We start from the raw sequence: 27,361 nt of genomic DNA on the forward strand, positions 1-27,361 counted from the left end.
TTTCCTTCAAAACTCAGCTAAAGCTTCCCTTTCTATATCTAGGTTGTCCCAATCTCCCTACTTGCTAATACCTCCCTCCACCAGTTACCTTGCATTTATTTGGTGTGTGTATATGTTTATGTGCGTATATATACAATACATATATGTACACACACGACATATATGTGTGCATGTGTATATACACATATGTTATATATACAGCTAAATATATGCACATACATACATACATATCATTTTGCCTAATAGAATTTAAGCTCCTTGAGGGCGCATACTATTTCATTTTTGTCTTTGTATCCTTGGCACCTAATATAGTGCCTGGAGAATTGTAGGTGCTTAATAACTGTCTATTGAATGATTGATTGACCTGGAGAGGGCATCTGGTACAGTACCTTTTTTAAAAGTCATGCTTAAGTCACTCGAACTGTCTCCTCTATTGCTAAAAAGCTCCAGTAGTGAAGATTATAAACTTTTTTTGATCATATATTCTAGTGTTCAGTCATCCTAAAAGGAGAGACAGAGACTGAGAAACAGAAAGAAATTATTGTCTAACTCTAGTTCCCTGCAATTTTAGCCAATTACTTCCTACTTAGAGGAAAATAACTGGTTTTGAGGAAAAAAAGGCATCATTCTCATAATGATGGTTTATTAGCTTATTCCACAATGATTCAACAAACATTTACTATGTGCAGAGCATTGTGCTAGGTGCTAGGAGCAAAGGAAAGTTTAGGTAAAATACATGATCATGGAACTTAGAGGTAACGAGCTATAATTAGAGTTTCAACTAAGGCAGGGTGACCAGAACTTTGCTGAAATTTGAGGGTCCTAGTAGCAAGGAATGGGAGCACACTTCCTCTTCTGTCTTCTATCACAGTTACAATCCCAGATGAGCTCCTTCCAACCTAATCTTCCCTTTCTCCTAGACACAAAAATTCGTAGTCAAGGCTCTGTTTTGTAATGTACATTATTATTTGACATGTATATTAGACATTCATGAAACAAACCTAGGTGAGGTAATAAACTAAATGGTCCTTAAGAACTTTTCTGGTTTTTTCTTTGCTTTTTGGTGAGGCAGTTGGGGTAAAGTGACTTGCCCAGGGTCACACTGCTAGTAAATGTTAAGTGTCTGAGGCTGGATTTGAACTCAGGTCCTCCTAGTTCCAAGGCCAGAGTTCTATTTACTGCAACACCTAACTGCCCCTCTTAATAACTTTTCTAATCCCTACTTTCTATGATTCCATAATAATAAAAAATGGAGAAATTCATTACATATTATAAATAGTTGAAATAAGGATGTGAGACTTTACCACTTTACTCTTCAGTACTGAAAGGATTAACAATCTTCTCTTTGTGGTATTCCCACCACACTTCTACAATCTACCAAATGAGCTTTAAGAGTTGCTGTGGCTTATGCTGTGCAATGACTAATATTGATAAACTTAACCCTTCCCAGCAATACAAGGATCTAAGACATCTCCAGAGGCCTCATAATGGAAAATGCTATCCACATCCAAAGAAAGAACTATGAAAGTTGAATTGCTATTTTTTTTCTCTTCTGTTGAGTTTTGTTTCCTCTTTCTGATGGTTCCTCCTATTGGTTTTAATTTTTACTTACAACTTCACTAATGTGAAAATATGTTTAATAGGAATGTAAATGTATCACCTATATCAGATTGTGCACCATCTTGGGGAGGGGGTGGGGAGGAAGGGGGAGAAAAATTTTAAACTCAAAAGCACATGGAAGTGATTGTTGATAAATCAAAATAAATTAATAAAATTTTTTAAAAAGGAGTTGCTGTGGCTTAAAAAAAAAGAAAAGTTATTGCTTTGTTGCTAAGCTGTTATTGAGCTTCTCCAACTTAATCAGCCTCATCTGTGAGGGAAAAACTTGATTATTTATTATTTATTAATATCATTTGAACCTAGCTTTCTGTGGCTAGAAAACTATCTAACTTGAAACCATAGGTCATGTTGACCTCAGAAACCTTCCAAGTAAGCTGGAGACCAATGTAAGGAATACTTATATCCCGCTTAGCTCTTGTCCTAGGTCCACCCAAAACACTTGTGTTTTGACTTTGCCCAAGTTTTATTAAATGTTTGTACTTACCTGCTGATACACATCTCAAGCAACCTTAAATGGAAGTTGTCCTTTTGTGGAAACTGCCTAATTGTTGGCCACCTCACTGCTTGTTCTTATGCCCTTCTTGGACTCTATATAATGTGAGACATAACGGAAATTTGAGAGGGGAGTTATGCCTTTTTCTGGCTCTCTCCTTTGCCAGATGACTTAAAATTCTTTCTAAAACTCTTTCAGGTTTCAAGTTGGTTCTTAACTAACACATCCTCTAACAAAAGACATAGAGCCCATCACCAGCTCTATATTCAAAGGCTCTCCACACCAGGAGGACTTACCAGATCTCACACTTGTGTGGTGTAGCCTCCAAGAATCCAAGCTACCTCCACTAGAACAGTGCTTCTTATAGGGCCACAAAAAATTTGGCAACAGTAATAGGTTTCTGAACACGATGACCAAAAATTACTTAAAAATTAAACTTGCAATGAATCTGAGGTGTTTCTGGCAGCACTTGCCCATGTTGCATTGTGCAACTTCACTGTAGCCTTGGTTCTAAACACAAAGCACGTGCACTTTGCACTGTGCATGCCTCAGGCCATGCAATGACAACTAACGCTGCTGAAAGTGAAAAGGTGTTTTGAGTGGAAAATGTTTAAGAAGCCCTGCACTAGAACATGAGGCATTTGGAAAGAATCATAGTGGAGTTACCAGCCATGAATGATTACTTAACTGTGCCTTTGACTTACCTAAGCACACTTACAGGTGAAGTTAGTTAGAAATGAAAGTTGCTGGTTATAAAGAGCTTCACCATGCTCGCTCATTCCATCTAAAAGTCCAGCAAAATGGACAATACTATAATAAATTAAAGAAGGACTGGCCTGAGTGGTCTCTGGCACCATTTTTATTCAGTTCACTTCAGTAAATATTTATTAAGCACCTACTATGTGCCAGGCACTGTGCTAAGTGTTGGGGATAGAAATAAGAAAAAGAAAGATAATCCTTGCTCTCAAGGAGCTTAAAATCTAATAGGGGAAGACAACACATGAAAGGAAGCTGAAAAGGAGGAGGCCACCAGAGGGTATGATGTTCATGGAGATGAAACCAAGCAGAGATGCTGATGAAAAAAATAGATAGTTGACCCAGCAATACCACTACTAGGTCTATTTCCAAAGATAATTAGGGGAAAAGAAAAAGAACCTATATGTTCTAAAATGTTCATAGCAGCTCTCTTTGTGGTGGCAAAGAACTGGAAATTGTGAGGATGTCCCTCAATTAGGGAATGGCTGAACAAGTTGTGGTATGTGATTGTGATGGAATACTACTGTGCTATAAGAAATGATGAGCTCAGTGGTCTTAGAAAAACATGGATAGACTTGCACTTAATAATGAAGAGCAAAATGAACAGAACCAAGAGAATGGTGTATCTAGTAATATCAATATTGTTTTAAGAACGACTTTGAGTGAATAAGTCCTTTGAACAATTATAAATACCCAAATTAACTACAAAGGAGATATGAAGGAAGATGCTATCTGCATTCAGAGAAAGAATTGATAAATAGAAGTATGTACAGAATGATTGTGTGTGTGTGTGTGTGTGTGTGTGTGTGTGTGTGTATGTGGGGGGGAGGAAAGAAAAAAGGAAAAAAAGAAATTTATATAACTTTATTATATATTAAAAAGTAATAGCAAGTTAGGCATAATAGATTTTCAATTTCATGTGCAATCATCTTTTTAAAAAATTATTCTATGCTATAGAAATGCTTGTTTATTCCATAAACTAAAACTAAATAAATAAATACATAGTTAACTGGGAAGTTCTGAAAGTTCAAAGCCTTCTATAAGGGGAGGCTTTGGGAAAAGTTCATTACTCTACCCTATAGCACTGGGATTACAAGCAATCCTAAACAGCTCTAAGAGCCATTCAGTTATTTGAGTGTGTCCTACCTCCCAGGATTTGAGCAAAGAGTTTAAAATAGCCCCCTGAAATAATATTTTCCAACCCAAACTATAACCTAGAGCAGTAAAACATCTAGATTTTTCACCATGGAAGATTATTATATTATATATAATTATACATATTGCATATTATATAGATAATTCACTCATTCAACCTTCTAAAACCTCAGCAAAGTGTCTCTAGTCACATCAGTGTCAGGGATGAGAAAAAGGATGCTGGGGTGGGAAGAACAGGAGAAAGGAGGGTTTTTTTCCTTACGTTCATAGGATTTAATTCTGATATCACTAAAACTCTGGTCTCTGAGCAGGCATTTCTGGGGGAATGGACTTCTATAAAGGACAGGGGGGTCTGGTTAAATGTGTGTTGTACTTAGGTCTGTCAAGCAACAAGCCTGTCTTGTGTGCCAGGTCCTGTGCTGGGCACTGGGTACACCCAGAGAAAAATGAAATGGCTCCTGTGCTTAAGAAGGTTGCCTCCTTTCCAGGGAGATGACTTGTACTTTGATGTGTTTCTCTAGAATACATGAAAAATGAACGCAAGATATTTAAGGGAAAGTAGGCACTGGGAGCTGGTGGGGTAAGGAAAAGTTTCATGTAGAAGATGAAACTTGATCTAAAACTTGCAGGATTCTAGGAGGCGGAGGTGAGAAGGGAGTCCATTCTAAGCACCGAGAGCAGCTTGTGCCTCAGAGCACATTGCTCCCAAACAGAATAATTTCTTTTCAGAGAAAACTTTAAAATCCTCCCTCCAAATGCCTCTACCGTACCTCCATTTCTGAACCTTCGTGAAGGGTCAATAATCATGCTGTTTGTTGTTGATTAGGATAAAAACAAGCCAAAGCATAATATAGTCATGGTAAATTGGAATAAACCATGTTCTTTTGAGGGGTGGTTAGGTTGCACAGTGGATAGCGCTCCAGCCTTCGAGTCAGGAGGACCTGAGTTCAAATGTGATCTCAGATACACAACATATAACACTTGCTAGCTGTGTGACCCTGGACGAGTCACTTAACCCTCATTGCCTAACAACAACAAAAAACCTTTTCTTTCTATCATGTGGCAGCTGCTGTTATTTCTTTCTTTAGTTTATGGGATAGATAGCTTGGTGGTAGCAGATTTGGATAGAGAGCTAACCTTGGAGACAGGAATCCCACGTTGTATGCATATGAGCTGTGTGACTGGGGAAACTGCTGAAATTAAAAGTGTAAGGTACAATTAGTAAAGTAGTTTTTCTTACTAGGAGATCTATATATAGCTGAAATCACAGTAAGGTTAAAAAATGTAATAGTAATAATTCACATTTAGGGGCAGTTGGGTGGAACAGCAGATGGAGTGCTGGGCCAGGAGTCAAGAAAACTCATCTTCCTAAGTTCAAATCTGGCCTCAGATACTTACCAGCTATATGACTCTGGTTATACAAACCCTGTTTGCCTCAATTTCCTCATCTGTAAAATGAGCTAGAGAAGAAAATGGCAAACCACTCCAGTATCTTTGCCAAGAAAATCCCAAATGGGATCACAAAGAGTTGGATATGAATAAAACAATTGAACAACAACAAAAAAAGGTCACATTTAGATAATACTTCAAAGTTTAGAAAACACTTTTTTCTCAACAGCCTTGCGAAGTAGCACAAGTGTTTTATCCCCATCACTGTCCCACCCTTTCACTGTGCCCTCTGGAATCCCTGTTCTATTGTTAACAAATTGCCCTTCATGTTAGACCTGTGTCCTCCCCAGTGTCCCCTCTACCACAATGAAATTATTTTGTATGGTTACATATTGTTTCCCGCCCCCCCCCAATAGAATGTATGTTCTTCCAAGATAGGGATTGTTTAATTTGACTTTGCAACTCCATTACCTAGCACAATGCCTAGTATGGTGCTTAGAACATAACAGGCATTCAATAATGCTTATTGACTTAAATTACTCCATTTTGTAAATGAAGGGACTGAGGCTCAGAGGAATAAATTGATTTGCCACGGTCATGTGGCTAATAAAGTACCAGAGGCAAGACTTGAACCCAGATCTGACACCAAGTCCAAGTGCTCATTCCTTGACATTGTACAGTTCCTTCACCTCAAATATCTCTTAGAAAAGATGTCTCACATTAAAAAAAAAAAAAGATTTCAGTGACATTAAAATTATGACACATGTCAGAATAAAGTCCAGGAAAATCAGTTAACATAATCCAGACTCACTAGGTTTTCTTTGTTTCTTTTTCTCCTGGAGTTATGCAGTACCAAAAAAAAAAAAAAGAAAAGAAAAGAAAAAGAAAAAAGCAGCAAATTCCTTCCCCCTCCTCCTCCTCCTCTTCCTCCTTTTTCTTCTTCATCTTCTTCCTTTCTTTCACACTTCTTCTCTCCTCTCCCTCCTTTCCTCCTCTTTCTTTTTCCCTCCCTCTCCTCCCCCTATGCTTTCTACCCTAATTTTCACATTGTTTAAACGCTATTATTTTTCAGCGAGTGTATTTATTTCATTGTATTTGGTGTGAAGCACTTTTCCAGTAAGCTGGGGGTGGGGGTGGGGATAGTGCTAAAATGGAGCCAGCTGTGTTTACTTGACTTGGCAGTGTCAATAATGATTTGTAACAAGATTATTGTAGCTACTTGGGGCCATGAAATGCCTGCTAAATTCTCAGGAAGATGTGGATAAAGGGGAAGAGAATGATATATTAATTACCAACCTCAATGTGCAGCCCAGCCTTGGCCAGGGATGGGGACTGTTCCCCATCCTTTTGTGTTATACGGTCCAGACATTTGTCAATTGTCCATCAGCTCCCTCTGAAGAGGGACAGGGACATCTGAGAAACAGGACTAATATGGGAGGCATGGTTATCAGGAGTTAATCTTAGGGAGTGGAATTAGATGAGTTGAACTTTGTGGCATAGAGTGCCCTAGGGCGTCATTATCTTATAACAAATCCTCTATCTTTCTAGACAGATTGCAATACTGCGTCAGGCAGATATTAGGAGAGAGGGGCTGCTTATCACTTTCACAGCTGGCCAAAGTGCAAATCAAGGGAGAAAAGTCACTCAGGCGATTTTCTGTGGAGGAGAGAGCTTTTGAACAGATTTGCATTTGTGAAGCTTTTAAGGGAAACAATAACAATTTAGAATTGTCCTTTCTACTTTGAGAACCGGAAAAAAGAGAAAATATGTCTTTGATGCAGAGAAGGGGTGAGAAGAAGAAGTAATATTAAGGTCTGCAACTACTGAGAGATTATAAGTTTATTGTCAGTCTTGACAGAGAGGACTTTGGGATGTTGACCTCAAAGAAGATGCAAAGGAATTCTTCCACATACCTGTTTTTGTTTGTTTTGTGCATGTAGAGAATACTAATCTTGTATATAACAGGATGGAAACAGAACTATTTTCCTCGGTTGTATTTTCAGGGACATTCTCCAAGGCTAAATAAACCAGCATTCCGCGGTGGTTAAAGCAGAGTTAAGAAGGAACTCAAATTCTAATCACGCTCATTCCGCTAATCAGATTTTCCCGATTCAAGTCAATGACTAGCATGTACTTGATCTGTCTCCTATTAAAGGAACCTTTCCTGATATAAAAGTGAAACCGGCCCACTCACTGTTCCCTCCACTGTAGGGTTTTCAGGATCATAGATTTAGATCCGGAAGGAGCCTTGGTGGGTCATCTATTCCAAGCTACTTCATTTTTTAAATATGAGGAAGCCAATGCTGTAAGAGGTTAAATCACTTGTTTTAAGGTACCACCGCTAGTAGGCATAGGACAGCAGGCTCATAGATTGAGGGCTGGCAGGAACCTCAAAAGCCATCTACTCAAAGTGCTTCATTTGATGGATGAGGAAACAAAGGCCCAAAGAAGTTAAGTGACTTACCCAAGATCATAAAGGTAGTGTCAGAGGCAGAATTTGAAATCAGCTCCTCTTACTTCATTATTCAAACCCAGGTCATCTGACTCCACCTTCTGGACTCCAAACGACTCTAATGTATGTATTTCCTTACACAGCCTTCAAGGCTCCTCTCCTATGACACTTTCCAGGAATCCTTTTTTCATCTCTCTTCTGGTCATTCCCAGAGAACCCTCAATGCTTTCTGCCTCCTTAAATTACATATGTGTACTTATTTGGGTGCATTTGCATGCCCACTGTAAGATCAGAGACAATTTATCCTTTTCTCTTTAGCATGGCGTCTTCCACCTATATACCGTCAGTCATTCCACACTTACTGGAAGTGATCCAAATCATCTGGACACTTAAAGCATCTGCTCATTTAGTTTACATACAAAATTCAGTTTTGATGTTTTATATGATGACTTATACAAATTAATTTTTAGCAGAAGTTCTAGCTTTTGCCTCACCTGCCACATTTTGGAAACTTCCTAATTCTCTTTGGTTTGGCAATTTTTTAATTTTTAAGAGCTGTTAAAAAACATTTATTAATTGTTTACTAATTTATTTAGTCAACAAACTTACATGGAACTGTCCTAGTGTAATGCAGAACATTATTTTGCCATTTAGGTAGTAGGGCCCTTTAAGCCATGGAAAGCAAAAGTTGGTGCTTCATCTTGCCCCAGACCTCTTTCCTCCTAAATCTAAACAATAGTGAAACGTACTCTTGCATAGCTCAGCACAGCCTGTACCTCCAACACATATGGATAATAAAGCTTGCAATGTAATTGCGTTAGATAATTATGTTTATACCAGAGACCAGGACACCTGGTCTGCTTTGTGTGATCTCTGACCCGTAATAATGGGGTGCTTGGGTGCTTGTACTTGTACTTGTGCCCCAATTTCTCCCTAGTCTCAGAAACACTGTCTCTAACAACCACTCCCCAGCCCAAGGACACTGTGCCTAGCAGTTATTCATGCATGGGCCTCAGCATGACTCTTATCTCTCTCCCTGGTACAGCTACACAGAGCTGGGCTGCTCAGGCCCCAGCCCTCAGATCATGTCTCTGGAAGCCTCCCAATTCCTCAGTAAGTTCCTGTGTTGTGAGAAAGCTTTCCCTTGTTGCAGAGCATTCTTTCATCAAGACAGAGGGAGAGGGGTGTCCTTGGCCAGCCCAAGGACTCTTCCTCCTACCAGACTCCAAAGATCCATCCCCCTCCCTGTCCGGTATACTCCCTGTACTTTCCCATCCATAGCCCCCAAAGACACCTGCACCATCAGTGTTCCTGGCATCTCTTTCCCATGTTCTTTTCCATATAAACCCTAGCTCGACCTCTGATCAGGGCTGCTTGATTTGGATGTGCATACCCCTGGCAGCCGAGCACTAATAAATCCACATCTTAAATTATGTCTGGGTTTCACTCGCTGATTTCTCGGTACAACACTAGGTGTTAGGAGTACAAGAATAAAATGAAACGATCCCTGATCTCAAGGAACTCAGTCTAGTATGAGATACATACAAATGTATGTACACATATATATGCACATGTATAACTATGCAAATAACTGTAAAGGTTGGATCTGTAGTCAGGAAGACCTGAGTTCAAATCCTGCCTCTGATACTTAATAGCTGTAGACTTAGGGCAAGTCACAGCCTCTGTCTGCTTCAGTTTCCTCATCTATACAATGGGGATAATAATAGCACCTACCTCTCAAGGATGTGAGAATCAAGTGAAATAATGTTTGTAAAGTACTTTGCAAACCTTAAAACATTATATAAGTGCTAGCTACTGTTATTATTATTGATAGCACTGGTATTAATAATAATAATAGAAATCAGAATATATTAAATACAAAAAAATCTAAACACAATATTACGAGTCTATAAATTTCTTAGAAAGGATTTTGATGATTTCCCTTCCCTCATATACACATACGCTTCTCAAGTATTTGTTTTGGTTTTGAATCTGTGGTCTGCATTTTTCTTGGCCTTCCAAGAAGTGGTTTGAAAACAATCTTCAAGTTTCCTTAGGGTCTCTCTCTTTTTTGTTTTTGGCTAGGCAATGAGGTTAAGTGACTTGCCCAGGGTCACACAGCTAATAAATGTCAAGTGTCTGAGGCCGGATTTGAACCCAGGTCCCCTTGGTTCCAGGGCCAGTGCTCTATCCACTGTACCACCTAGCTGCCCCTTACCACTCTCTTTTTTAATGCCTCCATTTCTTATGGTTTTTTTTTTTTTAAATCAAGGAACTCCATGATGATCCATCCTCCCTCTGAATTGTCATGATGGTCTGGCATAGTGGCAGGTTGTGCTAAATGTAGAGTCAGAGTATCAGGGTTCCAATTCCAGCTCTGCCACTAATTACCTGTGTCACCTTCAAGTCACCAAAGCTCTCTGGACTTCTGTTTCCTCACTTTTAAAAATAGAGAGTTGGAATAGGTACCTCTAAATTGACGGCCCTCTGATTTCCCATAGCAATCTGTACCTCTGTTACTGTAGCTTATTCTGAGCCGTATTCTGGTCCTCTGTTAATTGCAAATAAGCAAACACAAGAAAGAAACCCTTCTTGCCTTCAAGAAGCTTACATTCTATTGCATATTATGAAATATTACATATTTGTGTATATCACATCATTTCTGTAAGATTATATATGCCAAAAGAGCAGGAACTCTCAATTATCTCTCTTTCCCAGTGCTTCAATGACAACTTCAGACATTGTAGGTGACTAATAAGCAGTTGTTGAATGAAGGAATGAATTAGTGGTGTTTCTTTTGGTTTGAATCTCACTTTCTGAAACAATGAATTTAGTTGTATTGTGGTCATTCATATACAGTGATTCCTCTACTCATTATATCACTATGCTCACTCCTCAATTCCAGAAGTACTTATTAAGTTCTAGGTACTATGATAAGTGCTGAACTCAGGTGTAGTTTCAGGATATTTCTTCTTCTTTTAGAATTTCTGGATTCTAAAGCTACCAAGAGGCAGCCTGGGAAGTCCTAGTTAGCAATTGCTTGTCTTGTTCCAAATTATACCTCATTCCAGTAGCCTTAACTTGGCTTAAGACTTCTCATAAACTGATCTCAGCCTACAATTTAAATCTGACTGTTCTCTTATATGAGCTCTCTGATATATGAAGATAATTTTCTTAGCAATTTGGAGTCCCAATCCCACCTGCTTGCTTTTTAGAATTTTATAGCTTGTAAGGACCTTAGAGGTTACCTAGTCAACTCAATTCCAATTCAATTCAACAATTTAAAAATGCTTACTCTGTTTCAGGCACTGTATGAGATGCTTGGGATACAAAGACAATTTTTTTTTCAAAAGACCTACCCTCAAAAACATTGCATTCCAATCGGAGGCCTAGGGAGATCAGCGGGTTCCCAAATAAGTATAATGCAAGGTGGGCAGTGAATGGGGATGATGGAAAGATCAGTCAAAGGGTTCCGGGAATATTTAAGGAGGAAGAAGGCAATACAGAGTTGGTAGGGGCCCTGAAAATGATATTTTTTCTTATTTTATGGATCAGGGCCTTTAAGTCCAGGATGATTAGGCCACACAAATAATATCAGAGCTAGCCTTCCTGTAGAGACTGTATTGTGATACTCTGGAGAAAGTAAGGCTGGTGACTTTGCCCAGCCCTCCCTCACTTAAATCCAACTCGTTTGCACATCATGGCATCACCTCCCTGACGTCATGGGCCTCTTTGAGAACGAAGGACAAACAACAACAACCTTTTGGACTGCACAGGTGTGAGGTTCTATGGTCAATTTCCTTCACTCCTGATTTGCTTGGACTTCCATTTGGAAGAAGACCATGTGTGGACTGCAGCCTCTTCGCAGGGGCTTTTGATGGAAGAGTCTGGAATTAATGTCTGCTTCAAGAAATCTTTGCTTTATTTTGTAGCCATGTGGAGGCCTGTCAACTGAGAGCTGGATGAAGGCCACCCTCTGAGACAGGAAGGCATTGAATCACTGTCAGAATGGCAAAGATCAGTGATAGTGGTGATAATAATAATATTAACTCAAGAATTGAGTTACTTTCATTGTAAAGCCCCATGGTGCCTCTAGTTAAACCTCTAAAACATTATGTCCCCTGCTTTGACTTTTTTTCTGTGACCATATTTTTCACTGACCCTTACAAACCACCTGTTCTCTCTCTCAGAAGTGATGCCAATTTGCCTAATCACAAAAAGCACTTTTGTGAAATGTGATTTTTTTCCTTAGTTATTAAGGAAAATTACTTTGTGAAATGGCTGTTGCAAAAGCTATTAGTTTTAGAGCCACAGTTAACCAATGAACCTAATTTGGACTGAAGATTTTGAAACTTTTGCCATCTATAACAAAGTTGGAGAGACTAAATAACAAGCATTTATATGTTAATTAAAGGTTAGCAAAATGTTTTTCTCATAGCAACCATGTTGGATAAATAGTGTGAATATTATTATCCTCACTTTATAATTAGGAAAGAGACTTGGAGTGGTTGACTTGGCCAAGATCACGAAGCTGGACGAGAGCCTCGCTCTTCCAAGTGGTGTAGTGGAAAGCTTTGGAGTTAAAGGATCTGAGTTAAATACTGACTCTATTACTTAATACCTGTTTGACCTCTGGTAAATCACCTCCCTTTACTAGTACGGTTCAGCACCTTTTTTTCAATTTAGTCATTTTTTGTGTGTGGGTGTGAGGCAATCAGGGTTAAGTGACTTGCCCAGGGTCACACAGCTAGTGAGTATCGTGTGTCTGAGGCTGGATTTGAACTCAGGTCCTCCTGACTCCAGGGCCAATGCTCTATCTACTGTACCATGTAGCTGCCCCTATTTTCTTTTTTCCTTTTTTTTTTCCAACTTAGTCCTAAGAGTGACTGAATCAGGGGGCAGCTAGGTGGTAAATATTTATTTGTAAAGGACCTGGCACATAGTAGGTGCTTACTAAATGCTTCTTTCCTACCCTATGACCTTGGGCAAGGCTCTTTATACCTCTAGACCTTCGTTTCCTAACAGGAATAACACCAGGGTTGTGAAGAACAGATGGTAAAGTGGAGTTGGAAGTTACTATTCAATTTTGCCATCAGTAAGGTGTGACTTAACAGAAACAATTTCCTCTTGATCTCTTTACTTCTCTTTGCTCATATTCTGGTTTTAATTTTTCTGCAGCCAGGAATAAGAAAGGCAGGATGAGTAAGTAAAATCACCCCTTCTTGAGGCTGCTGTCTTATGGTAGCTGTTTCTATTTCAGAGGCAAACCCAATCTGCTGGATATGGGATCCCTGCTCATCAAGCCTGTTCAGCGGGTGATGAAGTATCCTTTACTGCTCTGTGAACTGCGGAACGCCACTCCTCCTTCACACCCAGATTACAGAGAACTAGAGGATGCCTTAGCTGCCGTGAAAGACATTAATGTGAACATCAACGAACTTAAGAGGAGGAAAGATTTGGGTAGGAAAGAGAGTTATTTTCTCTTGATTGTAGCACAGTCGCTATTATCTTAGGCTACCATGCTCTGTGGCTCAAATCCTATGGGCACCATTGTTGGAAGCCAGTGTAAAGTCGTGGGACCGGAGAGAAGGGATGGTTTTTGTCATGCTCACCAATGGACAGCAAGGGCAGGGGGTACCCAGGTGAGTGACACCGTGAGGGCCTCTTCCTGGGCTGTGCTGCCACACTATGAAACAATTTTCCCTTGATATCATGAAGCCTATTAACTCATGGTGACCATGTCACTAAAAACTTGTAGAGGGTGTGTGTGTGTGTGTGTGTGTGTGTGTGTGAGAGAGAGAGAGAGAGAGACAGACAGACAGACAGACAGACACAGACAGACACAGACACAGACACAGAGTCAGAGAAAAACAGAGAGATAGAGACAGACACAGAGAGTCAGAAACAGAGAAACAAAAAGAGAGAAAGAGGAAATATGGGAAAAAAGAGTAAGGAAAAGGGGGAAGGGGGAAGAGAGGGGAAGAAGAAGGATGAAAGAAGCATAGAGGGTAGAGAAATGGGAGGAAGTGAAAGAAACGAATGGTTATGGCCAGATCATTTGCAGCAGTGGGAGCCCAGGACAGTCAGGAGAATAAAGGAAGCTGGATCATGGGGGAAGGGAGACTCCCTCAAGTACAGCTGATTGAATTTTTTTAAACAAGAAATATTACATTGAAGGGATCAACTATAATAGTGCAGGCTACAAAGTAAGAGAAATAATCATAGAGTTCTATATGAGTTCCATAGATCACAGCATCTAAGAATCATATCTAACCTTAAGCATAGGCACAATATGTAACCACCTCCCTGGTATGATTTGAGGGGTGCCAAAAGTTCTATTTGGCCTTTCAACATTGACATCAATTAGTTGACCAGAATTGCTAGTTGATCTTCAGCACTGAAGAAGTGCGTTTTGAAATTTAAAGGAAAGGCACAAGAGGATGGAAAGTCCTGGGTTGGGTGGGGCCAGTATGGAGGCACATGGAAGGATGGGTGGGTGAGGAACTAGGATGGGTTCCAAGGAACAAAGTTGGGAAGAGAAGAGACTCAAAAGAGAAAGGTTTCCCATGTTACCACTCATGCATTGATTCAACAAGCGTTCATGTTGCCAGGCACTGGGCTAGATGATACAGAATACAGAGCAGAACAAAATAGTCCCTCCTCTCAAGAAGCTTATATTTCATTAGGGAAAACAACATGTACATGACAAGTAAATGAGGAATACACACAAAGGAAATGTAAAGTGGTTTCAGTTGGGACACAAGAGTGCTAACAACTTGGGGAAATCAGGAAAGGCCTCTTGGAGGTGGTGGCACTTGAGTCTTGAAGTTAGCTAGGGATTTTGAGGGGGCAGAGTAGAGGAGACAGCGGGGTGAAATGTCTCATGGGGGAGCAGTAAGTAGCTCAGTTTACCATCTTGCTGAGGTCTGGGCCTTCTTTGAACCACATGGCTATGTGTATAGCCTGAACTAGAGGGCCTCTGAGGTCCCTTTCAATTCAGAGAGTCTGTGATTCCTTTATTTTCATGTTATTTTACCTAATTCTCTTTTGAAACCTCAATGGAGAGTGGGCACACGCATTCCTTATGTGCATCTGAACATCTCAGTGGGTTCTTCTCTTGCAGTTCTGAAATACAAGAAGAATGATGAAGACGAATCCCTCAAAGACAAGTTTTCCAAACTGAATATCCATTCAATTAGCAAGAAATCCAAAAGGGTGACTAATCATCTGAAGATTTTGACCAGAGGAGAATCTCAGGTAGTCATTTTTCTTATGTTAGAGAAGTTTTCCCTTCCTGAGTTGGTTCTTATTAATCAGATCCGTCCCTACCGTACTGGGAATGAATGTGATATGTTACCCAAGCGGCCTCATATTTTCAGAGGCCCTAAAGTGCTGGCATTGCACGCACACACCCACATACACCCCATTTGGTAATAACCTTCCCTTTTAGACCTCACTTAGCATTTCATTTGGTAACCCTTTAATGCAGAGGTGTCCAACAATCCCAGCCTGCCCCCAACACTCCTGAGTGCTGCTGGAAGCAGATTAAAATGTTTAACAAAATAAATGAAAATACAAAAAATATAGACAATGTTAATATATGGTTTTCTAAGTCAATATGTGGCCCTGGTGATCTTTATGTATGGTTTAATGGTCCCCATTTGTATTTGAATTTGACCTTGCTGCCTTAATGTACATGATTATTGTAAGGAAAGCGTGTCCAAAGAAATACGATAATAATTCATAGTAATAATAGGCATGGGGTAGAGACTGGACGTCTTTGGTAAAGGGAGCTAAATGATGAGTAAACTTTCTGTACCAGTGTAGGTCATCACTTTCCCAGCAACTTAGAGTCTTAGAAAGTAGCCTAGACCAAGAGGTTAATTGACTTGTCCAAGGTTCCAATAGCCAGTATGTGTCAGAGACAGGACTTAAATCCATGTCTTCCTTCAAGAAGGCCTCCAAGGACCACTCTCCATCCACTATGTTATGCTGCCTATCAAATTAATAATGATGATGATGATGATGATGATGATAATGTAACAGTTATATAGTGTTCCAAGATTGGCCATGTGCTTTATACATTTTATCTCATTTGATATGTGTTATGATTATTACTATCTATATTGGTATCTTATCTTTCTACTAGATAGTAACTTTCTTTAGGAATTGCCTTATGTAAACTTTGTAGCTCTCCCAACACTTAGCAGAGTGCTCTGGATACAGTAAGTAGTTGATAAATGTTTATTGTATTGCATTGTATGTCTCAGACTAGGTGAGTCACCTAAGCCTCAGTTTCCTCATCTGTAAAATGAAGGGTTTAGACTAAATGACTTCTAAGTTCCCTTCTAGCTCTAAATAATGAAAAATTATCCACTTTCAGTCCATAAAGGAATGGTGAGGATGAAGGATGAGAACTAGAAAAGACAGTAACTCTACCAGTTGGTAGCAAAAATGTCCCAAGGTACACATGTTGATGATGTCCACATTAATGCATTCCTTGAACCAAAAAATTGGGACTTGTGATCTGACAAAGGATACTCCTTTATTCCCCCATAGATTTAGAGCTAGAAATAGTCTTAGGGTCATTTAGTCCAATCCTCTCATTTTATAGAGATGTAAACAGTAACCCACAGACAGTTAGGTCAGGAAGACCTGAGTTCATATCCAGACTCAGACACTTAGCTGTGTGACCCTGAGCCAGTCATTTAACCTTGGTCTGTCTGCCTTAATTTTCTCAACTATAAAATGGGGTTAATAATAGCATCTACTTCACAGGTTTTTTATAAGGATAAAATGAGATATTTGTAAAATGCCTAACACAGATTAGGTGCTTAATATATGCTTGTTTCCTTCCCACAGTCAGTGAAGATATGAGGCTGACAGAGGATTTGAATGAATTCAGGTCCTCTAGCTACCAATTCAGTAATCTTTATACTGCCCCTTCTCTCCTGTTTTTCTTGAAACTGGGACCATCCTAACAAATATAGAACTTGTGGCTGCCATATATCTGTTCTTTGCCAAAGTGAATCCTCCTTTCCTTCCCATATTCCTTACTCAGACTATGTGTTTACCCTGTGGGGGCTTCTTTTCCCAGCTCAAAGCTATATTTGATATTCCATCCTGTGTGATACTTATCTACATCCTCCCACAAATCCTGAATGGGGTCCCCAAAGAACTAAGGGCCTTCTTTTAGCTCTCTTGGCTTTGAGCAAAAAAAGCACACGGGCTATCAGTCTGTTATTTTTCTTGTAGGAGACAAAAAAAGCTAATGTGTTTTAAGTTGCATTAAGAAAAACCTAGTGTCTTGGTGTCCTGGACTTGGGAGGTGATAGATTGTCCACATGCGTTCTGCTGTGGTCAGGGACCATCTAGAATAGGAGTGGGGAACCTGTGGCCTTGAGGTGTGACCCTCTAGGTCCTCAAGTGCAGCCCTTTGACTGAATCCAAACCTCATAGAACAAATCCCCTTAATAAAAGGATTTGCTCTGTAAAACATAGACTCAGTCAAAAGGCTGCACCCAAAGACCTAGAAGGCCGCAGGTTCTCCACTCCTGATCTAGAATAAGACACTGTATTCTAGTTGCCATATTTAAAGAGGAACATTGATAAGCTGGAGATTGTGCATAGGAAGTGCCCAGGACAGGGAAAGACCTCAGGGTCATGTCCCGCAAAGATCAGTTGAAGGAACTGGAGATTTTTAGTCTACAAAAGAGAAGGGATGGCATCAGATCATGATAGTGGTCTTCAGTTATGCTGAAAGGTTGTCTCATTCAGGAGAGATTTTCATTTGTTGTTTTTGGCCAAGAAGGTAGAAGAAATAAGACATTGAAAGCTGTCAAGTGAAAAATTTAGGTCAAATCAAGTCAAGAAGTAGACAAGTAATTATTAAGCTCCAACTATGTGCCAGGCATTTTGCTCAACACTGGCTATAAATACAAAGAAAAGCAAGGCAAAAATTGTCCCTACTCTGGAAAAGCTCACGTTCTAATGGGAGGAGGCAACATGCAAACACCTTTCTAAATCCAAGATAGGTACTAGCTCAATTGGAGCCAATCTCAGAGGGAAGGCACTAGCATTAGAGGAATCAGGAGAGGTTTCTCACAGGAGGTAAAGAAAATTTTCCCATTAGAGATACCCCTAGGTGGAATGGGTTTCCTTGATAAGGAGATGATTCACCTGCATTAGAGGTCTCCAAGCCAAGTCTAGACGACCACTTACTTGTTGGGGATGTTATAAAGGGGTCCCTTGTTAGTTATAGGCTGGACTCTTGGGTTCCTTCCAACATTGAGTCTGTGAAGCCACAATTTTAGAGCAATTTCATCAGTATAAAAAGATTTAGGGAGAAAAGGGAGGCTCTTGGGGTGGTTTCTCCTGGGAGCAGCCCTGTTTATTCAGTTAACCAATGATTAAGGAGATAACATAATTCCATTTGCTTTTCTTTGGTATGAACCACCAACCTTGCAGCATTGGTATGGTGTTCAATCCTTTCGTGTCCGACTCTTTATGACCCCATTTGGGGGTTTTCTTGGCAAAGATACTGGAGTGGTTTACCATTTCCTTCTCTAACTCATTTTATGAATGAGGAAACTGAGGCAAACAGTGTGACTTGCTCAGGGTCACACAGCTGGTATGTATCTGAGGCCAGATTTTGCTGCTCCCACAAAGTGGGCAAGACATCAGGAAAGGAGACGAGGCTCCAATCAGCAGCTCTCACAAAAAGGCTATTAGTCGAAGCCATCACCTACAGTGAGAACATGGGCTATATTTCACCTGCCCATGCCCCAGCCAGAATGTGACAGTGGTGGGATTAGAACTCAGTACTTCCTGCCTCTTAGGCAGATTCTTTATCTATGCAACCACTCTGTGTGAAGGGTTAGCCTCAGAGCTAAAAAGCCTACCCTCTGACATAGACTGGATATGCAACCAGGAAGAAATTACTTAGCCTCTTAGTATCCCGGGCTACCCTTCTTAAAACTGTAGGTTATAGACAAATTGTTGCTCTACATTAGTTTAGGAAGTTTTCACACTGGGAGATCCCCTACACCACTGAAAATACAAATTTAACTCCTGATTTACTCCTTCCTCCCCCCTCCCAAAAAAAACCCTTAGCATTTTGTAGGTACCCAAGAAATACTTCTCTTTATTCATAATAATAACAAATGATTGGTACTAAAAATTACTATGTTAAACTAGATAACTCTTAAAGTCCTTCTAGTTCTAAACCTATGTTCCTGCAGACTCCAAGAATCCATGATATCATCAGTGTGTGTGTTATCCCCGTCAACTCACGAAACAACCTGTTTATAACTTAGAAAGTCCTTGTGAGTTGCTGTGGCCAAAAAACTCATCACCTTATGGCCAATCCAGAGATAAGCCCCTCCAGACTTAGCTAGGCTGGTTCTGGAACAATATTAATAATAAAAACTCATATGTTAAAGTTTGCAAAGCACTTTACAGATTTCTCACTTTATCCTCACAATAACCCTGGAAGGTAGATGCTGTCATTATCTCCATTTTACACATGAGGAAACTGAGACAGACAATGGTTAAGTGACTTACCCAAGGTCATGTATTAGTAAGTGTCTGAGACTGGATCTGAATATTTATCTTGCTGACTCCAGGCCCGGTGCTCTACCCAGCTGCCCGGATGACAGATGGCCAATATAGTTCATTACTGGCCTCACAGAGGCAGCTATGGTGTAGTGAGAAACAATTCTGGATTTGGAATCAGTAGATCACAAATATATAATGAAGAAAAATACAGTTGTTCCTAGGCACATCTAAAACATGGCAACAAAATATCTGAGCCTATGATGATAGGGTTGAGCCAACAGCCAAACTCACTTTCCTTAGGTGATCTACCAGTCCTGCAAAATGAGCTGCTAAAGGAATTAACACTTAGCTCTATAAGTACAAACCCAGGGATGTTCTGGAAAAAACCTTTGCATGCTCTACTAGAATAGAGTGACAGATCAATAAATCCCAACCAATAATGTGCCCACTGGCAAACTTTTGAGCAGGGCAGGCTAAACTATTAGACAGCTCTGGACCAAATTAACAGAAAATAAGAAAAGTGACGAATAGCATGTGCCTATTTAAAGATTAGTTCAGCACATGTTTTACCACTGGGGCAATTGCACATATGGTAATTGAACATCAATCATATTTTGGTGACAGTGATAGCAGTGTCTCTAGACACTCAGAGCTGTGACTATGGTGGAGTGCCTTGAACCTTGCCACAGATCTGAAAGTCCACTAGCAAGAGTGGCATATGCTTCTTTTTGTGGTCCTTTTCAGTCTTCTGATCCCACACATAGCAGTCTTCCGCAAACCATGTTGCATGGCATCCTTTTCTCACCCAGCCACTACAGCCCTTAACCCCTACCCTCATACTGAGGGTTTCTTGTCATGATAGCACCTGTCCTGGGTGAACTGTCTCTATGCCCTGCCTCGCTCCTGTTCAACTCAACTTACCCCGGGGACCCACATTCCCAGTCATCACTCTGTCCACACTGGTTAACATCACCAGGAGATTTCTTTTATGCCAGAAAAAGTCAAAATAATGAAAATATATTTTAGGTGAAAGACAGCACTTTTAACAGAGAAGAAAAACTGTTTAGACATTTAGAAAAGACTGTGAGGAATTGTGTGAAGAACATTTCATTCTGCCTTCAACACATCCAGGTGGGTACTTCACAGTTATTTCCAATGTTTCCATGATGGTGCCCTTCCCCTTTGGTTGGCATCATATGACAGTGTTGGCTGTATGGTCACCTATGTGATGCCATTGACCCTGTGAGATCTGAGGAACAGACTAATTATCTAAGACTTTCAGCTATGGGATTGCCAGTCTGAAAAAAATGCCTTTTTTATGATGGTGGACATTCTAAAGGATGCTGAAAATCTACAATATCACTGAGAGTAATTAGGAATGTACATAGAAAATTCATATAATTTCAGTGATATCAATCAGTAAAAAGCTGATTAAAAATTTGTATAATACCTTATATATAGTCATACATACATAGAGTCAATCCTTAACTTTCACAGGGGCAATGTTCCTAGAAAATGGCACAAAAGTCATAAACACCAATGTTCATACATTGAATCTATGGGAAATAGGGAGTTAGGTTACCACAACCACCAAAATTTCAATCTTTTGCTACAGATTGCTGAAAATACACTTTTCTGCATACAATTCTTTATAACAAAGCATTAATTCTGATAATAAGCACTTTTCCCAATATAGTAACCATGAAATAACCCATAAAATGCAATACACAAAATAACATTGGTAACATACAAAACATTTTTTCTTGCTGGCAATTCCTTAGAATTTTGTTTTGTGCTAACATCTCGATAAAAATGAACAAAACTGATTTCAGAGAATATTCACTTTTATAACACAGGCCACCTACAGTACCATAAATACTGAATAGCAAATAAAATTCTTAAAATGAAAACATTTTTTAACCTGAATCTTACCACCCACTGTGTCAGATGGCAGTGTGAGGTCATTGTACTGTATACTATATTGCTATAAACATCTCTACCTTGGCCACCCTCTGAAAATCAAAGGAGAGGTTGCTGGGATTTTAGTTGCCGGTGTTGGAAGAGGCTGAGACTGGCAAGGGCTCAACGTCACCTCTAACACTGTCTGGAGATCATGAAGGATGCATCAGCCTGAAATAGTCAGCCACATCTGCTTCATGTGTGGCTTGAGAATCCTTAAGGGTCTCCTGGCCAACAGTGACTGCAGACATCCTGGCATGAAGTTTATCTGACACCTTTATTTTCTCACTAAGCCACGGGCTTTGAACATATATGTGTATATATGTATGATACACACACATGTTAATTTTTAACATTTATATATGTCAGGCACTGGTACAATTTACAATTTATTTACAATTATTATCTCATTTGATTCTCACAACAACCCTGGGGGTTTCTCTCTATATACCTCTGGAGATGAGTCAAAGGAAACTAGAGATTCCTAGATGTGAAGATGAGGAGGGAATGCATTCCAGGTGTTGGGGACAGCTGGTACAAAGCTGATATGAAATTGTGATTGGGAAAAATGAATGAGAAAATATTGGATGGAAGAAAGATAGTGAGAGGGGACAGGAAGTTAAGAAAACATAGAAATGACAGCCATAAGACATTTGGCATATGGAATATAGGTGTGGGTAGAATTGGTTCTCAGTAGTTATGGAGGCATTTTGCTTGGGTTACAATGAAATCTGTCTTTGTGAAACATTGAATGATAATGACTGGAGGACTTAACACATTGTCAGCTTTTCTTCTTTGTGTTTTAGGATGCCATGCCCTTAGCTGCCCAGACTGTGACAGAGCTGCATGTTATTTCATATGACAAAGATGCTAAGGGCAGTGACTATTCAGCTACCCTGAGCAAGGGCCCAAACCCCTGTGAAGACTTTGTAAGTTCTTCAAACCCATGGATAAATGAAAGTTATGGTGTCAGGTTAAAAGAGTATATTTCTTTATTACTTAAGCGTGAACCTTTCAACTGTAATTCACATCAAAACTGTGGGTTAGGGAAAATATAGAAGTCAAGATATCAGGAGATTTTCTGAAGGACCCAGTTAAATCATCAAAGTTTTAGAAGTGGATTAGTGAGGTTTTTTTTTTAACTGTAATGTGAATTCAGGAGAAACCCAGACTGTGTTCTTGGCAGAGGTCTCCTGACTTAAGTCAAAATTTGGCTTTTTTCTCCATCTTGCAAAGATTTGTTTCAAAGCAGCCTTACAAGGATTTATTATTTCCATGACTCTTCTAGAAGAGTTTATAGATAGTACTCACATTGAGTTTACATTAAAATAGAAGAAAATCACATAATCTTTTATGGTATACTCTTTTAACAGCGGTTAATGGTGGACTGTCATGGTGACATATGACTATAATCCCTGTTACTGGGGGGTTGGGGGGGCACTGAGGCCAGTAGAATACTAAAGCTCAAGACCAGTGAGCTACAGTAGGTCTGAAACTGATTAGGTGTCCATACTAAGTCCACCACAATATGGAAAGCCCTTGGGAGCAGGGGACCACCACCATGCTGCCTGAGAAAGGTCAGAAACAGAGCAGGTCAGAGCTTCCATGCTTAACAGCAATGGGATTGGACCTATGGGCAAACGTGAGCAAAATAGAGACCCAGTTAAAAAAAAGAAGTTGGTAATTGTTTACATTAGTATATATGAATTTAATTAGATTCAAGGATTATTAAGCACCTTCTGTGACAGGTATTATAAAAACAAAGAGAAAAGTAATGCTGTCCTTGCCCTTGAGAAGGTTATACAGACTGCTGGAGGTGGGAGGGAATAACAGACAGATAAAAAAAGACAAAACATACTTAAAAAACCAAGAATGGAGTAACATGGTGGTGAGGGTGTGTGTGTGGGGGGAATGAGAGCCCAGCAATTGGGGGAATCAGAAAAGGCCACTTGTAAGAGGATGTACCAAGAGACAGAGGTAAGGAGGGATAAAATAGGGGAGAATAACCTATGCAAAGGAACAGAAACTGAAGATGGAATGTGGAGTATTGCGAACATAAAACAGACTAGTTTGAGTGGGATGTGGGGGGGTGGTGATGGTGAAATCAGTACATAATAGTTGACATTCATAAATTATATTAACGTTTGCAAAACATTTATTTGCATTATTTCATTCAATTCTCACAACAATATTGTGAGGGAGGAGCTATAATTACTCCCATTTTACAGATGAGGAAGTGGAGATTGAAAGAGCTGAAGTGACTTATCCTGGCTCACACATTTAGTGAGAGTCAGAGGTGTGATTCCAACCCAAGTATCTCCTGACTTCAAGTCCAGATGCCTTTCCCAACACAAAAACCTGTGTTACCTTGGATACCTTAGCAATTTTGCTAAGTTGAGAAAATATTTAGGTCATGAACTGAATTTAGATTTTAATTTACTTTTTAAATTTATGCTGAATATATATTTTAATTTAAGATAAAATAATAATTTTAATTTAATCCAAGTTTTAGCTACATTTAATTTTGATTTAATTTCATGTAGTTCTGTGAGTAATTTTGTTTACTGTTTGTTGGATTTATTTTTTTGATGGAGTCAACTGTTCTTTTTTTAAATTTTTTTTTTAATTTTTAGGCAATTGGGGTTAAGTGACTTACCCAGGGTCACACAACTAGTAAGTATCACATGTTTGGTCTGAGGCCACATTTGAACTCAGGTCCTTCTGATTTCAGGGCCAGTGCTCTATGTACCGCACCACCTAGCTGCCCCAGAGTCAACTATTCTAAAACTTACAGTCTTAGAACAGGGAGTTCTTGGGGCAGTTAGGTGGTGTGGTGGATAGAGCACCAGCCCTGGATTCAGGAGGACCTGAGTTCAAATCCGACCTCCAACACATAACACTTAGTAGCGGTGTGACCCTGGGCAAGTCACTTAACCCCATTGCCTAACCAAAAGAAAAAAAAAGAATATGGAGTTCTTAACATGGGAATCTATGTGCTTGGTTTTTTAATAAACTATTTTGATAACTGTAGTTCAATATAATTGGTTCCTTTCATAATTTTATGAATTTTATTTTATGCATTTAAAAGACATTATTTTTACAAAAAGTCCATAGGTTTTACTAGATTTCCAAAGGGGGTCCATAACATACAAGAAGGTTAATAACCTTACAGTATTGTTTTTGTTTTTTGCTAGGTAATGGGTCACATAGCTAGTAAGTGCCAAGTATCTGAGGCTAGATTTGAACTCAGGTCCTCCTGACTCCAGGGCCGGTGCTCTATCCACTGTGCTACCTAGCTGCCCCAATAACCTTAGAGTATTGCTTGAGAAATTGAGAGGCCATGTTACTTTCTCCAGGTCACAGGTAGGACAAGGTCAGAGGCAGGACTTGAGTAATGCAGTTTGCTCTGACTTGAAGACCAGATTTCTATCCATTCTGCCATGCTTCCTGTCTCGTATTTAGATTATATACCTTGCTACTTTAAAAGAGCATAATTGCATTGGTGTATGTGGACATCTCCTTCTCTGTCATAGATCGTACCCCTTTTATATTTCACAAATAAATTTAATCAGCCTATGCCCAATCTCCTGGCAATGAGTCCCTCTGAATCTCCTGAGATTGGTCCTTATATGACAAACATACAATTCATTAATAACCTGTATGTGAAGCCTGACCAGCTTGATAAGACCTACCATAGTGTCACTGGCATAGCTTACAAGAGCCCAAGGTCCCCAATACACCTTGATAAAACATGAAAAAAATACTGGCTACAGAGTCACAGGATATAGATTCAAATCCCGTTTCTGATGCTCTCTACTTGGGCATCACACTTTAACTGCCTGAGTTTCCTCAGTTGTAAAATAAGGTTGGACCAGATGGCATCTGAGGTGTCTTTCAGCTTGGATCTATGATCCTATGAATCAGATATTAGTGGGAGGTGTGTAATTTTTAAAAAAGTAATATTATTTTATCCTCTATTCTCCCCACTGGGGGAAAAATGAGGATCACACTGTCTTGGGCTTGAAGGTAGGAAGAAAAGGTCACTGTCATTCTCGAGCTCAGATTCTCTAGGATGGGCCAGGAGGCTGCCATGTAGAATAAAGAGAACCCTAGGCTTGGCACAGGAAAACATGAGCTCATATGTTTGCTCTTCCATTTCCTAGCTGTGTGACCTTGGACGTTCAGTTTTCTTCTCTTTCCTCAATTGTAAACCTCCATTTCTTCATCTATAAATGAGGAAAGCAATGTTTGCTTTATTTCCTACCACATAGGGGAAGAATTGAATGAGATAATCAGTATTTGGGATTGTAATGCTCTATATACAAGCACACAATTTATTATCTTAGAACAAAAATGTGAAGCAGAAGCAAAGAGCAGCAAAGCTCCCAAGGGCCTCTGAACCAGATTAAAATAGAATTGGGAAATGTTTAACAAAATATGTAACAATACAATACAGAACAGATAATGTTAATTTGTGGTTTTCTAAGTCAACCTGTGATCTGTGGGGATCATTTTTACTTGAGTTTGACACCACTTCCTTGAAGGATGTTTGAGGCACTATTTTTGGTCACACCTTCAATAGCAAAAGCTCTACAAGGCTTTTTATGCATAGGCCAATAGGCACCATCACATTCTGCAGAATTGCCCACAGGTTCACGTTTTCACTTCTCTTCTGCACGGCTTCAAACCTGTCCACTGGAAAGATCCATGCTACCAACAGCAAGATTAGATGCTTTCTCCCTGCCCTGCATGGTCATCAGTGAACCTAAAGTCCAATAATATACAACTACCTCACTGTATAAGAATAATAATTTTATATATTATATATAGGGATGTATGTGTGTGTAGATGAACAGATGGATGAAATGAAAGTGCATCTAGTAAATAGTATGGACTCTGCTTTCCTACAGATAAGGCCTTCGGATTCTTTCTTTGTCCCTGGTGCCTCTCTGTGATTATTAGGTGATGACTATAATGCAGCAAAGGAGGTGTCTAGGGTACCATCATTGATTTGATCCCAATTAGTTCCAACAGTAGGCCATTTCCCTATTTCCTAGTGTATCAGATGTTCATGTCTATAGGTCACTTGGAAGAGATAAGAAATGCTACTATAATTACATTATCTGTAAGCTCCAGACGATACACGAACACAGTAATTTATCTCAGACAAATTACATAAAATTTTCCCTTGGCCAAAGGACGCATTCCACTCCATGGAGATACATATTGATTATTTCTCATGCTAGTAATCAAATCTTAATCAACCTTGCCCATGTTGCTTGATGCCAATAAGAGATTGGTTTCCCCCTTTCCCACAGATTTTCTGAGAGTATCAGACAAAGCTAGCAGGAGCCATTAGAGATCATTAATGCGGCCAGCTGTGGCAGCTGCTGTTTCCCTGGGTTGTCTTCTGGATTAAAAAGAGATACCAGGTCACAGGTTATGATTAGATGGTGATGAACCTAGGTTCAAAGTTCAGAGGTGGAAGGGACCTCTGACACCATCAAGTCTCACCTTTTCATTTTACTGATAAGGACAGCCAGATCAAGGAGAACTGAATGATTTGCCTAGATGTCACAGACAGTAAAAGAGGAAGGTGAGATCTGACCTGAGAACCTCTAACTCCAGTTTCTTTCCATCAGATCACATTGCCTCTTTATACATATGTACTTGGGGGCAACCTCTGCCATGAAAGAGCCAAAGTGAATAAAAGCAGAGTGAGGGAGGCAGCATGCCAAATCCCAGATGCCCTTCAGAACACAAGTAGAAGAAAGGGGGTGGGAGAATATAGCCAATCTTAGAGCAGCAAGTCAGCAATAATGTTTGACTGTGCATCATGGAACGTGATGTAAAATGGCCTCAGGATAAATGCTCTTAACATTAACATGATCTTGCTATGGAGCCAAAAAGGAGTAGGAAAAGCCGGAGGGTCTTAATAGGCACTTATTTTGTGGTCAGTTTCTATTACAAACATTATCAGA

At 39.7% G+C, this 27,361-nt stretch overlaps 1 protein-coding gene across 1 annotated transcript in view; it reads left to right on the forward strand.

Annotated features, from left to right (window-relative positions):
- The window catches only part of ARHGEF38 (Rho guanine nucleotide exchange factor 38), a 126,176-nt gene that overhangs the window by 75,743 nt on the left and 23,072 nt on the right, over positions 1-27,361 (forward strand). The window contains exons 6-9 of the mRNA XM_020974757.2: positions 13,126-13,325; positions 14,989-15,122; positions 20,448-20,552; positions 22,187-22,309. Of these exons, the coding sequence (XP_020830416.1) occupies positions 13,126-13,325; positions 14,989-15,122; positions 20,448-20,552; positions 22,187-22,309 (562 nt within the window). The remainder of the gene's footprint in view (positions 1-13,125; positions 13,326-14,988; positions 15,123-20,447; positions 20,553-22,186; positions 22,310-27,361) is intronic.

Source organism: Phascolarctos cinereus, unplaced genomic scaffold (assembly GCF_003287225.1).
Source record: "Phascolarctos cinereus isolate Bilbo 61053 unplaced genomic scaffold, phaCin_HiC Scaffold_9;HRSCAF=440, whole genome shotgun sequence".
NCBI lineage: Eukaryota > Metazoa > Chordata > Mammalia > Diprotodontia > Phascolarctidae > Phascolarctos > Phascolarctos cinereus.